The sequence below is a fragment of the Gracilinanus agilis genome, chromosome 2 (assembly GCF_016433145.1).
Source record: "Gracilinanus agilis isolate LMUSP501 chromosome 2, AgileGrace, whole genome shotgun sequence".
Classification (NCBI taxonomy): Eukaryota; Metazoa; Chordata; class Mammalia; order Didelphimorphia; family Didelphidae; genus Gracilinanus; species Gracilinanus agilis.
This window is the reverse complement of record NC_058131.1, coordinates 670,571,472-670,588,930: the sequence shown is the minus strand read 5'-3', so window position 1 is coordinate 670,588,930 and position 17,459 is coordinate 670,571,472. Positions and strand designations below refer to the sequence as shown.

Below are 17,459 nucleotides of genomic sequence, written 5' to 3'. Positions count from 1 at the left end.
CCCATGAGGTCAAATTTGCCTCTTTACTTTGAGTACTGTTTCTACATTTGCTTGGCTGGGGCTGGCAGAGCTGACTTTGGCTAGGGAATGCAGGTCATGACTGCTTGGAACTAGCACTTTCATCTGACCAGAATGCCTTTTCCATCAATGAGCCCAATATGGAGAATTGAGTGGATGGAGAGGCACCTCTAGGTTAGATTCTTAATAATGAGCAGTTAGAATACCTTCCTGTGAAGTTTTGTCTTTTCTGCTTCCTATGCCAACTCTTCCCTGCATGAAAGAATCTGAGTCAGAAACTAGGTACAAGCCTACTGTAAACTTCCGGGATGACCTTGCATTTGGCCTTTTACCTCTAAGCCTGAAGTTTATCTTTAGGAAGACATTGGACCAGATGATCTTAGAATGAACTCAATCAAGGTAGAAGGGATTTCTTTATTTACTTAGGGTTGGATGTGTATTTTCGCTAAGCCAGCTCGGTGCCTATATCTATCTAGAGCTGTCTGTCCTGATAATCCTAGAGTACCACAGGGACATATATAGCAATAGCCTTTCTGGGAAACTATAAGCTAATTCTGTAATCTATTGGTATCTATGTTTAGGGGAAAAAATTTCCTGCTTATTAATTATAAAGAGCCAGTCTATGATTTGTTCTCAGGACATATTCCTTTACAAGTATCAGGAAACGGAATGTTTTCGGCTTGGTTTGAACTATGTGCTTTACAAGGGTTAAGTGCTATTATTAAGCTCCAAATAGGGCTTTGCATTTTGTGGGAAGAATGGATTTAATTACCTTCCACTATTCATGTATCTACGGTCAGAAAGGTGATACTTGTTTTTAGGAGAGATAATATGCATGGCTGTTGACATGTCTAGAACTGGTCCTGGAGAATGAGAATTGGGAAGGAGAGGATATGCACTTCAGTTTGACAGTTTCTCTTTAGAATGAATGTGAAACATGATCATGTTTAGAGCAAAACAAGTCCTGAAGCTTTGCACGTCTGAAAGTTCAATCAACAGAATCAGTCTGCACCACAGTCATCTCTTTGCTTTCATCTCTTTATTGATAGTGCAGCCAGTGTTGGCAAGATATGTAGGAATCAGATCCCCCACCTGAAGTTTACCTAATTCTACTAAATAATACAATTACCAAATGAAGCAAGAGTCCACCAGGGAAAGCTTAGCAGAAGGAATTTCTAAAAGCAAGGAAAACTACTTGCATACCATGGGCTTCTATGTAAAAGATGTCACAGGAAGAAAAATGCCTAATTCCAGTTTACAGTACATGAAAATGTTGAATTAAGAATTCCAATGGAATAAAGGAGCCCAGTTATGGAACTCTGACAAGGGATAGAAAGAGTACAGAAGGTTGAAGGATCACTGGGCAGAAAAGCTTAAAGAGACAATTGAATTGAGGTAATCTTAGACATAGCAAACAGATAAGTAAAGTTTGGCAGTATTTTGATTACCCTAGAAATTTAAATGAAACCTAAAGACACATTAAGTTTGAACTAGTATCTATGTGTCATTCCCTTTTCTAAGTCTTATCTCCTTTCTGGTTATTAGTCAGGTTGGAAATATGAGCTTACTTGCCCCCAGAGAACCCTGAGGATGACCTGAAATAGCTATATATTCCTGAAAGTGGGACAGTTATTAGTTCCATGAACCAACTCTAATCTCTAGATTTTGAGTGATAAAAGTAATATTAAAAAGGGGGTAAGACTGACTGACAGGGTAAGGAAATAGTTGGGGCTGAAAGAGGAAAGAATCTGAAGTGAGGTGTTTTGATTATATAGTTTGATTGGCAACAAGTGAAAAATAATCAAGGAGCCCTTAGCCTCCCAAAACATCCTCTTTCACATTTAATTAAACAAAACTTCCATGGTCAGGTTTTTCAAACCCTTTTTGAACAAAACTCAACTTCGGCTTTAGCAGCCTGAGATGTCAACCACATCAACTCATGTCTGTTATTACAAAATGACTGTTTTAATCTCAGCAAAACATGTTAAATAAATATAATGAAGTAGTCTAACTTTACTTTCATGAAAGAACACGATGTTGTGGACATGGGTTTCTGTGGACACGAGGCATTCAAGGATAACTGGCAAAAGGGCCATTCTGCTAAGACGTAGGAAATATTAAGAGACCTTTGTTAAGGATTTGAATTCTCTGTTGCTATTTAATCTTTAGCTATTCATTTGCACAGAAGCTCCAAATCTTGTGCTTGCTTTATGGAGTGTTCTCTTGTATTTTCATTAAAGCATTTGTCTCCTCTGATACAAATGATTTCTACTGTGCTAAGAGCTGAATCTGTGGCCCATAATTCAGGTGGCATTTACTGCAGCAAGGTGTCCCTGTAAATCAAAGTAAATCTGAGCTACACATAAAAATTTCCTTTATAAAAATACAAAACCCAGTATTGTGAAAATGAAGCAATCGTGCTCCCCATCAGTTATATGGGAAGGGCCTTTGCTACCATGCTTGCTTAATGGCACAAGTGAAAAGCTGAGTAAGGCAAACACTTGAAGAGGCAGTCTGCTGTAAACTGGGGAGGGTGGGAGAAGACTGATTTGGGACCATCAAGATCAGTGAGAATAACATTTGGCTACAGCTATCACGTGACCACAGAGTCTGGCTAGTGCCCAGGGATTTCCATGCCTCTTGCAGGTCAAGGTTAGGGCCAGAAGACAGAGAGGTCTGAGGATGACCACTTGCCTGGCTTTGCTGAGTGTAGCATCTAAACCACTATGTGCCCGTGGAAACAAGCACCATTTGCTTGTTGGCTCTGAAACATTTCTTAATGACAAGTTTAAAAATAAGTTAAGTCATTAGAAAAGAGTTCCTTAGCTTAAAGCTGTTTAAGAAATCTATTCCAACCACTAAGCTACCTTTTTTAGAGAAGGCGCTCTACACAAATGTTGTAAATAATGAATATTTCCCACCCACTTGGTACCTAACAGCAACCGAAGTCACTAAGCAGCAGATTGTAATGACACTTGGAAAACAGACACTGATCTTGTGGAACGAATGGCCTCTTCTCATGTCCTCACTTGGAACTTCCCAGCTTTCGTGATATATTTGACTCCTTTAAATGGCTTATATTTCTCTCCATACATATCAAGACGATTGACTTTCAAGCCTGTGGAAAGAGGCAGAAGGAAAGAGGAAGAGAGTATAAACATGCAGCCCTGAATAAATATACAATAGGAATGAGCATCCGAGGTTTAACCAGACAAGCTGCTCCCTGCCCTGATTCTTGCCATACAGAGATGATACAGCCTCAGTTGAACATATGCTATTTACTCACAAAAGTAGATAGGGTTTCAAATTTGCTTATTTATTACAAATTCTGCTTTTATACTGATTCTACCTTAGTGCTTGAGCAACATGGCCAAGTCACTTATTGCTATGATCCTTCAAAGAAAACTACTTTGCTAATGGTGGTTTTGCTATTTATCAGCAGTACCTGAAAAATTAGAGTAGACAGTGTAATTTGAGGGAAAAAAATCAATTTGTGATGTTTTCTAGAGAAAGACATATAGCGGTTAAACATCAATTGAGCTCACCTCCCTCAAAGCATGGGAAACTCAATGTAATATCCTGACCTGAAATAGCGAGTTGCTGAATCTTGAACTGAATGTTGAGGCTTGGGTTTTCTTCAGGTTTTGGGGCTCCAGACTGTAAATTCACCAATCCTTTAAGACTCGGGAGCTTCTGGGGGGTAATTTTCCCAACATCCCATGTTAACACCTTTACAAATAAAAACAAAAGTAAACTATCCATGCATCATTGAAAGAGATATTTCAAAGTGAAAGTGATAATAACATAAGCCTACTATATATAAAGGTAAACACATTCCCTTTTAATACAATGTGGGGGAAGGAGAATTGGAATGGACAACAGGGAACTTGGATTCTAGGGCTGGCTCTGTCACAAACAGCTACAAGACTTTAAACAAGTCTCAAGGTTTGGGGGCTACTTTTTAAGATCCTCCTAACTCACTATCTTCAAGTCAGAGAGCTCAATGACTAAGCTACTGAAAAGGGCCAGAGAGGAAGTGAGGTGGTTCAGTGGATAGAGCAAGTCACTTAACCCCAATTGCCTAGCCCTTACCTCTCTTCTACCTTGGAACTGATATTCAGTATCAATAAGACAGAAGGTAAGGGTTTAAAAAAAAAAAAAAAAAAAAGGACCAAATTCTTCAGAAATAACATGGTGCAATGAATTATTTTTTATATTATTACTTATCTGAAAACCCTTCCATACACACAAATAATACAAGAAGGGCCTTTTATATCTTATAAGGGAAGAAAATACTTTGTGGACACTTAGCAAGAGATCATACTCTATATACCTTATATTTATATCTACAAAGTGCAGCTTTCATGTGTTATTTTAATCTAGTGAATGCAGAAAATCCAGAGTTGTTAATAGTTATTTACTTTGTCTTAAGACCAGGTTTGTTTCCTAAATAAAGGTCAGCTGTACCCCTGCTCTTTCTTCTGCTCCTCATTTCCTCTCTAGTCCCTCAACTCCTCTTTCTGCCAAGCAGCATCACCCAGAAAGTGCTGTGACCTTAGAAGAGGAATAATATGCTTCCTTATAGCTTCCTGGGAGATTGACATATTTGTATTTCTATGCTATAATGACCAGTTTCAATAAGTGAAAAGTTGAAATTGTAATACATCTATTGAAAAAAGACAGTTATATGCCTATTTTTCCTTCACTTTTGTTAAAAATCAATTTTCATCAACAACTAGTGAAGCTGATGTTTAATTTTGCTAACAATAACCAAGGTTTTTTCTCTTTTCTATAAGAAGTTTTTGTTATAAGCCCATGATCAGATACTAGATATCAGTTACTTTGAAATTGGTCACAAATTCAAGCAAAAATACTCTAAAGAATGAACAAAGAATTGATTCCCCTAAGGTCCTCCAAATACTTCAGAGAAGTATCTTTTTTATGCTTGGAAGCCTTTGTGGATGGCAGCATTCTCAGCTTACACAGATGCCAAAGAACTCAAGTTAATGAATGAGAAATTTAGGTTTGAAGCAGAGCCTGCCCATAGAAAAGAATCACAAATTGACTGCACAATCAATGTGGCTATGGATAAATTCCAGATAAGCACCTTACCTTGGTGACTGGATCAAATGTATAGCTGCCTTGTGTTGGAGTTAGGTTCATATTCAATACAACTTTGGGCATGTGAACAGTCACTGTGATTCCTTCAATTGTTTTCCCCATGTTTTGCTTTGGTCCAATTGTAATATCAAATCTGCCACAAGAGCTGTTCTCCTTAAAGCTGATGTTATGTTTCACATACACTGGAATTGCCACTAAACTGGGGGGGGGGGGGGAGGGAGAAGAGAGGGATTATGTGGTTATATGTACACACATGTAAAAGACCATCCTCTGCCACCCACTGTAGGACCATTAATTCCCAGAACCTTGATTTCCTTATCTATAAAATAGGATAGTTAGAATGGCAAATTGCTGTTGCTGGGTACCATATTGGGAGATAAGTGCAAGCCCAACAAGCTGGGCCAATTTGTGGCCTGGGTGCACACTGGGACCCCCCCCCCCAAATCCTCTCAGATCAAAGACACAAGAGATTCCATAGTCAGTCCTTAGAATTAAAAAAACTCACCCCACACACACACACACACACACTTAACAGGCAATTTCTTGCTAGTGCACATCATCTCAAAATATTTCATTTCAAACTCTGCCCAGAGGAAAATATTGTGGTATTTGTTTACTGAGGTCTCTTTGGGGAGACTTGAGGGAAATCTTTAACATTGCTATTAGCCCACAGAATGGGAAAAGATACTAAGGTATTTAGGGAAGAATCTCAAAATGCATATAGACTTTTCCAAAGGCCTATCTTCCTTGCTTTGATCTTGATGAAAATTCATCTTTCTGAATTTTTTTCTTCCTGCCTGCTTACTCAAAAGGGGATGGGTAAAAAGAATATTTTAAGACAGTGTCAACCAGTAGACTAAAACAAAAATTAATTCAGCCAAGGCAGATTAGTAGCTAATAACCCTATTAAAACAATATACTTTTGGGGCAGCTGGGTAGCTCAGTGGATTGAGAGCCAGGCCTAGAGACAGGAGGTCCTAGGTTCAAATCCGGCCTCAGACACTTCCCAGCTGTGTGACCCTGGGCAAGTCACTTGACCCCCATTGCCTACCCTTACCAATCTTCCACCTATAAGTCAATACACAGAAGTTAAGGGTTTAAAATTAAAAAAAAAAAAACACAAAAAAAAAACAATATACTTTTGTGAGCTGACACGGTAGGAAATGAGTCGGAAGTTTCCATCTGGAGGAATAAATGACAGGACTCTTTCTGATTCCCAGCGTTTGAAACGAATACAGGGGTGGAAGCTGACATCATCTAGAAGCCTTGGGTTCTACAAGAAAAACAAAAAGATATTTATAGCCATTAATGCTTATAGATGAAAATGCAATGTAACATCTTAGGGAGAAGTAGAAAAATCAAATGGTTTTAAGGAACTAAAATGTCAAGCATCTTTAATAAGCAGTAAAGTAAAATTATTATTATGTGATGAAAATGACATTTAAAAAATCCTGTGGGGCTGGGTAGCCAACTTCAATTATTGCTAAGATTTCCAGAACCTTTTTCCAAAAGTCTAGCAATCTGGCAAGTTTAACTGTTTTTTGAGGAACTGCACCAGAATTATTTTAGTGATGCATTTGTAATCACTGCTGCCAGGACCAAGACCTAGGAACCACTCTTAGTATTTTCTATTTCACATGGTCATTCTGGGTGCATTAGGGCTGCTTGACACTCTTGAGTTTGCCAAGTTCACAAGACTTTGGATAAGGAAAATAAAACTTACCATGAAGGAAAGGGAAAGATCAGGCATTCCAGAAAGCTTGATGCAAGCATCAATGACTCCTTGAATTTCTGCAAAGACTGTGGAACCTAAAGCAAGAGAGAAAAAAAGATTAAACAGCAGTTTTGATATGATCCTTTTGACTCTCCATCTCTACTGGGGATATCAATGTCTCTAGTGTTACTGGACTGGGAGTCAGGTTGGCTGACAGCTCTGCACCTTAGTAAACAGACTGATGAAAAGAAGATCCATTACATGACCTCAGCTTCCTTATTGTCTCTTCCCAACTTTGTCTTGGAAGCTAAAGTTTTCTGAGGAATAGCATATTTATTTTATTTCACCATCAAACAATACTGTAGGGCTATACCACCCTGGGTACAAATCATCTTCATAACCACTCTTTTAATAGAATGGATTATACTTCCTCTATCAACTCCTGAAGCTAATGGTCATGAAGCATAAATGTTACTGTAATAAGTAGCCCTTTTAAAAGACAAAAAAGGAGATGTGGCAAAATTGAGACACTAATATACTGCTGGTGGAGTTGTGAATTGGTCCAACCATTCTGAAGGGCAATTTGGAACTATGTACAAACAGCATATACCCCAAAGAGATAATAAGGAAAAAGACTTATACAAAAATGTTTATAGCTGTACTCTTTGTGGTGGCAAAAAATTGGAAAATGAGGGGATGCCCTTTGATTGGGGAATGGCTGAGCAAATTGTGGTATTTGTTGCTGATGGAATACAACTTCGCTCAAAGGAATAATTCCATGTGAACTGCAACAACCTCCAGGAATTGATGCAGAGTGAAAGGAGCAGAGCCAGAAGAACACTGTACACAGAGACTGATACACTGTGGAACAATTGAATGTAATGGATTTCTGTACTAGCAGCAATGCAATCATTTAGGACAATCCAGAGGAACTTATGAGAAAGAACCGTGGGAGCAGAAAAACAACTGCTCAAACACATGGTTCAATGGGGATGTGATTGGGGATGCAGACTCTAAGTGATCACCCTAATGCAAATATTAATAATATGGAAATAGATTTTGAACAATGACATGTAAAACCCTGTGGAATTGCTCACTGGCTATGGGAGAGGAGTGGGAGGAGGGGAGGAAAAGAACATGAATCATGCAGCCATAGGAAAATTTTATTAAATTTTATTAAATAAATTAATTAATTAAAATAAAATAAAAGAATGTCTGTCCTTTGATCCAGCTATACCACTGTTGGGTTTGTACTCCAAAGAGAGAAACACTTGTACAAAAATATTTATAGCCAAGCTCTTTGTGGTGGCAAAAAATTGGAAAATGAGGTTTCCATCGTTTGGGGAATGACTGAACAAATGTGGTATATGATGGTGAAGGAATATTATTGTGGTGAAAGGAATAATGAACAGGAGGGATTCCATGTGAACTGGAACAACCTCCAGGAATTGATGCAGAGAAAGGAGCAGAACCAGGAGAACATTACACACAGAGATGGATACACTATGGCACAAATGTAATGGACTTCTTCTCTTCTAGTAGCAATGCAATGACCCAGACAATCCAAAGGAATTTATGGGAAAGAACACTATCCCTATCCAAAGAAAGAACTGTGGGAGCAGAAATGCAGAAGAAAAAACATGTTTGATCATGTGGTTCCATGGAAAATATGATTAGAGTTTTGATATTAAAAGATCACTCTACTACAGATATGAATAATTTGGAAAAAGGTTTTGAACAATGATACATGGATAACCCAGTGGAACTGCTTGTCAGCTCCAGGAGGGGGGAAGAAGAGGGGTGGGAAAAATCATAAATCATGTAACCATAAAAAAGTCTAAATAAATAAATCTAATAAAGGGGGTAAGAGGGGGAGCTAGGTAGCACAGTGGATAGAACACTAAGCCTAGAGATAAGAAGTCCTGGGTTCAAATATGACTTCATAAACTTTCTAGCTGTGACCCTGAACAAGACATTTAACCCCAGCTGCCTAGGCCTTACTGCTTTTCTGCCTTAGCTGATAATTAGCATCCACTCTAAGACAGAGGTATGGATTAAACAAACAAACAAACAACAAAAAAGCTCTTATACTTTACAATGTAGTGTGATAATTAGAGTAAGTCTACACTGCCCATCTTTAGATTTAATCATCAAAGGTGAGAACACCTTCCAATTCTGGGAGGTCCTAACCCACATGTGTTAGAGTGAGTAACGAATCAGAATTAACGGACCGCAAGCATCTATTGTGATTGGACACGCAGGCTAAGGGAAGGCACTGGAAGTGACCCATACGTGACCCCTATAGAAGAGGGAGGGGAGTGAGTGAGGTGGCTGCTGGTTTGGTGAAGGGGACCTTAGGGAGCTTTGCTGGTTCGTGACTGAGACTGTTCCACATGGTGAGTTTAAAGAATCTTCCTGAACTTCTATTAAGAAACTTCCTTTTATGTGAATGAAGTTGGCTCCATTCACCTCCGGGCCTCAGGACCTTTAACCCTAGGCTGAGGGTTAAGATCTATCTGGACTAATCAGTGGGATAGATTCTTATCTCCGTACTTCCTCTCTCTCTTCTTATGTAAATAAATTTCCATAAAAATCAATTTTGATTTGAGATTATTCTTAATTGAGGATTGATAATAGTTCAATCCTCTGGCGACCATCTTTAATATGTTGAACCCATAAAACCTCTTTTTCACCCCTACAGTAGCTAGGAGTGGTAATCTGAGAAATGTGGCAGTCCTCAAAGAATACTAGAAAGAATAGGGGTTATTTCCCTCCCCTCCTCCCCAAACCCCAGGGCCACACTTCTTGGGGTTTCAAGGGACCTTGAGTCATGACTATCCCTGTCCTAGATGCTGAGAGTTCATGGGGCCTCCTGTTCAACACTGACAACCCCTCAATGCTAAGAAGCTTGGGAGAGGCTCCTAAGGAAACCAGGGTCTTCAGGCCCTACTAGAGCAACCCCAAGTTGTGACTGGGATGGATACAAAACATCCACCTGCTACATAGGGCCTTTTGGTGCCAGGCTTCTCCCCCTCCCCCTTCTAAATTTTATTCAATATGAAACATGTCTACAGTTTTTATATAGGATGACCTCATCCACAACCACAGCCATCTCTAAATTAAGGGTAAGGCTTAAGGTAGACACTAAACTATACATGCTCAATAACTTTTTAACTAATGAGTTACTAAAATTAGAGTTCTAAAAAATTAAGAATGGACTTTAAAAAAATCATTAGCATTGGGTCAATGCCTTTTACCAGAGAACTTGTGACAACTGTACATTCTGCTTTTATCAGTTGCTTTATTGTTCCCCCTAAATAGGTTCAGAGGCTCTTACCTGATTTGTCTATAATTGCATCTATTTCTTCAATGACATCAAAATAAGCTTCATTGTTTGTATATTTCACACCTGCACGACGCCATGGGATGTTGGAAAGCTGTCCAGTGGGGAGTGTGTCCCCAACATTACTACTGCCTGGAAATGAAGAGAGAAGGTTAAAAATGCCTGTGTAGAACTGTCACTAGAAAAACCTTTCCCTAACTTGATCCATAAAAAACTATTTAGAGAACATAAACTTTAGTGTTTAATCCTAGGCTATATGTGTATTTGTTGAAAGCATCTATACCAATGTGATCAAATTTTTAGAGAGCAGAAATAGGTCAAATCAAGTTGTATTACTTTACTTTATCACTTGCTTCCCAAGTGTTAACAGTTCCTTAACTTGATTCCAGGAACTAACCCAAAACTCAGCCTACAGCCAGATAAAAGAAGGGACTGGTTGTTTTAGAACTTTCTAAAAAGTGTCTTCACTGAGAATCAAGCTAACTTGGTCAAGACAACTAGGTTCTTTGGTGTTAAGGTTAACTCCATGGAGATGAAGTCAGGGAGATAATTCCCATAGGCAGGGTCAAAAGGAAGAGTGATATTGTCTTCCACTGTTTTTCCTTTCCTTTCCTCCTCTTTACCTTAAGATTAATCCAATCATTAGTGCACTGCCTGGAGTCATGAAGACTCATCTTCCTTAGTTCAAATCAGGCCTCAGATACTTAGCAGCTGTGTGACCCTGAGCAATTCAGTTAACAATTCCTCATGTGTAAAATGAACTGGAGAAGGAAATGGCAAACCAGCTCAGGATCTTGGCCAAGAAAACCTCAAATGGGGTCATGAACAGAATGGTTGGACATGACTGAAATGACTAAACAGAAGCAATCTTGATAGCTTGTCAGTAACAATGTGACATTTAATCACTAGATGGCTTGGAGTCTGAAATGTGTTTTTCTTCGTATGATGTTTTATAAAATTTCTTGATTGCTCTTTTTGTGTGCATTTAGGTATCCGGAACTTTAGCTAAAGCTAGGCAGTTCACACCCAGTCTAACATCAGTTAGCCAAGCTTGGCAGAAGTAGGAGTGAGAAATCATTAATATTCAAACTAAGTCCAAATATCAGAATATACACTCTCTAGGTATGAACTACTTAATGTTCAAGGTTTTTTCTTCATAACTGATCAAATCTGTCCTATGTGACTTTGGGCAAGTCACTTAACCCCAAATGCCTAGCCTTATTTCTCTTCTGCCTTGGAACTGATACTTAATATCTACTTTAATACAGAAGAGTTTAAAAGTAAAATAAAAAATTAAATTAAAAATGTAAAAAGTGATCTCAAGTTCTAGAAGGTCTTATTAAGGTGGAAAGACTCAAAGAGTGAGCTTAGTGATAGGCAGTAGGTCTACTAAGACAGCAGAATCAGGAGGACAGTCTATACAGTAACAAATATGATACACCTAAAATATTATCTGCCAAACAGGGTTCTAAGATAAACCCCAAGGGACTCATGATAAAAAATGCTATCCACAGCCAAAGAAGGAAGTAAAAAAATCTAATTGCAGCTTATAGCAATGCCACCTTTCACTTTTATTTCCTTCAAGAGTTTTTTTTATTGTATGTGTGTGATACGTGTTTTTTTTTCATAGTATGGGGAATATGGAAATATGTGTTACCTAAAAGCAGTGGTATAAACTATATCATACTATTTACTGCCTTGGGAAGGAGCAGGGGCAGAGAGGAAGAGAATCTGAATCGTAAAATGTCAGAAAACAATTGTCAAAAATGTTTTCTACATGTGATTAAAAAAGAATGACAGGTATAAACTCTAAACTCTTACTGTGTAAAGAACTTGAATGAAAAGAGCAAAATGCAATTGTGAAAAAGGTTCTCCTTAGACAAGGGTCTATCTTGTGGGAAACATTCATATTACCCCAGAGTCCATGATGAGTACAGTGACAGCTATGCTAGTTCTTCTCTGAGTTTGGAGCTCATGGGAGGTGCTAGACAAGGAATGTGACAATATTCTCCAGGATTGTGGAAGATGCTCCCATTTGCTAGTGAAAACATACTAATTACATTATAAAGATGCCTCAGTAAAAATAAAGCAAAAGATACTACACTGAAAAAACAAAAGATGAAAATTCATGCTATTCATACTGTACCATGTAAGTGGGCACAGTATACAAAGTTAGTTATCAATATATATATACTTAGATAAGAGCTATATAGATGGATAATGAATTGGGTTTGGAATAGAGGAAGAAATGGTGCTAGATCAAATCTGGGATATGACACCTGCACACATGCTATACATGTGTGCCCCTCCCTGTAAGCACATGCACACGCACTTCCATACTCAACGAATCTCAAACTTCATACTGTCATTGTTGTTCAGTAGTTTTTCAGTAATGTCTGATTTCCTGATCCCATATGGGGTTTTCTTGGCAAAGATACTGGAGTTGTTTGCCACTGCCTTCTCAAGTTCATTTTACAGATAAAGGGGACAAGTCAAACAGGGTTAAGTGACTTACCTAAGGTCTCACTGTTATTAGTAAGTGAATGAGGCCTGATTTGAACTAAGGAAGAAGAGTCTCCCAGATCAGTACTCTTCTCCACTGTGCCATGTAGCTGCCTATGGGCATATACCTTTAATGCTAATTTTCTCAAATTTATGCTATAATAATGGACAACAAAATCCCTGAATGATTAATATTATAAAAAATACAAAGGACAATGGAACTATCCATCATAGGTGTTAAGTTGGCTGTAGAATTTACTAATCAATATACATATTCAATGTTAATAAGTGATGTTACTCTAGGAAAAGGTAGGTTTGTTGTGTAGTGAAAATAAAAAACATAGGATGCAACCAGAAGCATTTCTTTTTTGTAAGACATTATTATGTTATCAGAATATAAGCTTTTCTTTATGCATTTATGTTGATGTATACAAATCTATCTATATTACATACATAAACATACAAATATGTATATATGTTCAAGTACTATGTAAAGATTTATGAAGCTCATAATAGATGTTTTTTCATTCATTCATCCTCTTACAGATATATAACTTTAAAAGTCTCCTGTTGCTAATTAAATTTTAACGTTTATGTTTTGCCTATTCAATCTTAAACTCCACTATGCAAAAGATTCCACCTTAAACTTCTTTGTTGACACAAATACTGTGCCTTAGCGGGTTATTAATATTTGTTGACTGATCACCTAGACTTAAAAAAAAAATAATTTTGACCCAGGGGAGCAAGAATACTTTTAAAGAAGGGCTTTCACCTATCTAGCATATTGGACATGATATATACTGCTAGATGAAACCCTTCTATGGGTATCTAGGTTTCAGAACACTTTTCTGGGGCAGCTAGGTGGCATAGTGGATAAAATGCCAGGCCTGGAGTCTGAGGACTTGGGTTCAAATCTAGCTTCAAAAACTTCCTAGCTGTGTGGCTATGGGGAAAGTCACTTAACTCTATTTGAATACTCCTTGCCCTTCTGTCTTAGAGTTGTTCCAAAGACAGAAAGCAAGGATTAAAAAAGAAAAACAGCACAAAACTTTCCTAAAAATATTTTGAAATGAAGTACCTATCTTTGCCTACATACAAGAGTTAAACCAATCAGATGTAAAAGCTGCTAACATGATTAGGAGTCTCGAGGATGAAATAATTTTACTATTTATTTGTTACTACAACCTTTGCATGGATAAAGCACCGTAAGTACTAATTAAAGTGTAGTAGGATATTATAGATAGGCTCATTAAGTATTCCAGTGTTAAGTATTTAATGTGGTTACATCAGATTAGAATGTCTGCTGTGTATACAAATGAAGGAAGGAAAATTTTTTAAGCCTTTACTATCTGACTTAGTATCAATTCTAAGACAGAAGAGTGGCAAGGGCAAGGTAATTAGGGTTAAGTGACTTGCCCAGGATCACACAGCTAGGAAGTGTTTGAGGCCAAATTTGAACCCACATCCTCCTGACTTTGGCCTTGTGCTCTATCCTCTGTGCTACCTGGCTGCCTTGTAAATAAATATTTATTAAGAGCCTATGGTGACAGACACTCTGCTAAGTGCTTTATAGATATGATTTTATTTGATCTTCTCAACCACCCTGGGAGAAAGATGCTAATATTTTTCTCACTTTACAGTTGAGAAAATTGAAACAGACAGAGGTTAAGTGACTTGCCCAGGGTCACACAACTAGAGTTTGAGGCCATATTTGGACTTAGGCCTCACTGACTCCAGGTGTCCATAATATGACCAACATTATTCTTCACTACAATCTCTGAACTCCCCAATGTAGTCTGAATAATTGGATATAACAGTGTATGAAAGAAAGCTAATACATTTTGCTTCTGATGAATGAATTTATTTTAATGAATACAAATACATGTCTGAGGACTATAATAAGGTACAAAAGAGTAATAGCATTGTAATGTTGAAAAAGACTAAAATCAACAGCCTCCTATTTTTCAAAAATGTTTGGTCAGTAGTAAAATAAGCTCTGATCACATAGGGACTATTCTGGTGCTAAACTGAATTATTTGCTGAATCAATACAACACTCTTGTTAGCCATGGCCACTAAAAAAATATTGATACTTGATGTTGCATGTACTGGATAATCATTTCAGTCAAAATCTATTTAGCTTTAATACTGTTGTAGGTTTCTTTATAAAAGCACTGTACAGCTTTTAGTAGAGTACTTTACCATACATACCTGTAATAGAATTGACAACTGAGCGCAGAATTGTTGGTGGTTTAATCAGTTCTTTCAAGATGTTAGATTCAGTTGCCAGGGGAAATCCATTATCTAACATTTCTTCCAAGAGTTCATATACTATGACCACATTATCCTTAATCGCAGCCTCTGAACACTCCCCAAAGTAGTCCTAATAAAATGTATATAATAGTGTATGAAGGAAAGCAAATCCATTTTACTTTTGATGGACGAGCTTACTTTAATGAACACAAATCCTTGTCTGAGGACTGTAATAAAGTACAAAACAGAAGAAACACTTAAGTTATAATTCTATGTACTATTCTCGTCACTATTAACATTTTTGCAGTATTTTTCAAATGTAGTAAGACAACTTAATTTCTATTAAATCTCACAAATTATACTGAAATATAATTTTATATGAGCAAAGGCCATAAATAATAATCATGCTGGGTTGTTGAGTGTTTTTTTCATGTGTGTGTAACAAATGCACATGTATAAAGAGTCTTATCTGTTATATTCTTTAAGACACAAGAGGGATGGAGTCTAGACCTGTGATTCCATTGGTGTCTGGAGCTCTTGGCAAGGACTTGTCTACAAGTGCTGGTTGGCTTCTTCTCTGCCAACTCAGAGCCTTAGATAGTTGCCTAAATCGTGGAAAAGTTGACTGGTCCACGTGTCCAAAGTTGGGTTGGAGTCCAGGTCTTCCTGGGCTCTCTACCCACTAAGCCTCTAACAGAAAGTATAAAGGTGAAACAAAACTCAAGAGCAGATGTTTAACACTAATTGAAGAACATATCAACATTTAGGTGTCTTTATATCCTATGTCTGTAAAAACTTTTAGTAAAGCAGCTTAAGGATCCAAATGATAAATAACCAACCTGAAAAGTGTCTGCAACTCGATGCAGAAACTCGATGACAAAGAGTGGTGGCACTTCCGTCTGTATGACGGACACGAAGAAGAGTTTGTCTCTATAGATGCTGATGAGGTAGTGGTGAGGTGTTGAGATGACAGGTGGCACATTCTCCACATCAGCAGCTTTCTCCTGGGCTTCAAAGAAATAGTCACAGACAGACTGGCTCACGACACTCTTCCAATGCTTCTCCAGGAAGATGTCACCAGAACAGTTTATGAGAAACAGACTGTGGATCATGTTCTGGGGGAAGAAGGTTTAAAACTCTTCTCATCAAATGGTATTCATCAAGGGTTTACTCTCTTTTTCCAGAACCAAGTACGGATGAAAAAGCACATCCTTGATCTAAACAACTGAAAAAATATTAACTGCTCATATTTAGGCCAAGCCAATATAATAAAAATAATTTTACCCAAATTAATTTTCTTATTCAATGCCATACCAGTCAAACAACAAAAAAATAATTTTATAAAACTAGAAAAAGTAACAACAAAATACATCTGGAACAAAAGGCCAAAAATATCAAGGGAATTAGTGGGGGGGAGGGGGGGAAGTGAAGAGAGGTAGCCTAGCAGTACCAGATCTCAAACTGTATTATAAAGCAGTAATCATCTAAACAATCTGGTACTGGCTAAGAAATAGAATGGTGAATCAAGGTAATAAATTAGAGGAAAATGACCCTAGCATTTTAGTGTTTGATAAACCCAAAGATTCCACCTTTGGGATAAGAACTATATGACAAAAATTGTTGGAAAAACTGGAAAACAGTATGGCAGAAATTAAATATCTAACACTATAGCAAGATACGGTCAAAATGAGTATATGATTTAGACATAAAATATGATACAATAAAAAAATTGGGTAGACAGAGAACAGTCTACCGGTCAGATCTATAGAGAAAGGGGAAATGTATGACCAAATGAGACAGAAAACATTACAAGATGTAGAATGAATAATTTTGATTATATTAAAGATTTTTGTACAAACAAAATGTAACCAAGACTAGAAAGGAAACAACTGGGAAAAAATGTGTATAGCAAATTTTTCTGATAAAGTTCTCATTCTCGAATATATAAAGAAAGAAGTCAAATTTATAAAGTATACAAGCCATTCCCCAATTGATAAATGGTCAAAGGATATAAATATGCAGTTTTCAGATGAAGAAATCAGAACTATCAATAATCATATGGAAAAAATATTCTAAATCATTCTGATTAAGAGAAATGCAAACTAAAAAACTCTGAGATACTATGTCATACTTATTAGATTGGTCAATATGACAATAAAGAAAAATAATAAATGTTGGAGGGGATGTGGCAAAATTGGAATGCTAATGCATTGTTGGTATAGTTGATAACTAATCTAACCATTCTGGAGGGCAATTTGGAACTATGTCCTGTGACAGGGAATTTTTAACTCCCTTTGTTCATTTTAACTTAATCCATCAAGAACTTGGAGCGCCTCTCCTTTCATACTTAGTCATGAAGAACCTTTTACTAGAAAAGGAAATTCACACCCTCAGAGACCAAAGTGGATCCCATAAGCACTGCTAGCCCTGGGCAGTGCTAGACAAATTAAGGAACTATGATTAGTTCCTGAGATGTGACATGGGAGAACTGTTGGGTGGAGAAAAGTGC

At 37.4% G+C, this 17,459-nt stretch overlaps 1 protein-coding gene across 1 annotated transcript in view; it reads right to left on the bottom strand.

The window, feature by feature from the left end:
- Positions 1 to 1,040: 1,040 nt before the first annotated feature.
- The window catches only part of AP3M1 (adaptor related protein complex 3 subunit mu 1), a 40,416-nt gene continuing 23,997 nt past the window's right edge, over positions 1,041 to 17,459 (bottom strand). Inside the window, exons 2-9 of the mRNA XM_044659054.1 lie at positions 15,790 to 16,065; positions 14,909 to 15,080; positions 10,191 to 10,328; positions 6,863 to 6,948; positions 6,279 to 6,412; positions 5,131 to 5,338; positions 3,603 to 3,747; positions 1,041 to 3,136 (exon numbers count right to left, since the gene is read on the bottom strand). Coding sequence (XP_044514989.1) covers positions 3,036 to 3,136; positions 3,603 to 3,747; positions 5,131 to 5,338; positions 6,279 to 6,412; positions 6,863 to 6,948; positions 10,191 to 10,328; positions 14,909 to 15,080; positions 15,790 to 16,062 — 1,257 coding nt within the window. The 5' untranslated portion in view covers positions 16,063 to 16,065 and the 3' untranslated portion in view covers positions 1,041 to 3,035. The remainder of the gene's footprint in view (positions 3,137 to 3,602; positions 3,748 to 5,130; positions 5,339 to 6,278; positions 6,413 to 6,862; positions 6,949 to 10,190; positions 10,329 to 14,908; positions 15,081 to 15,789; positions 16,066 to 17,459) is intronic.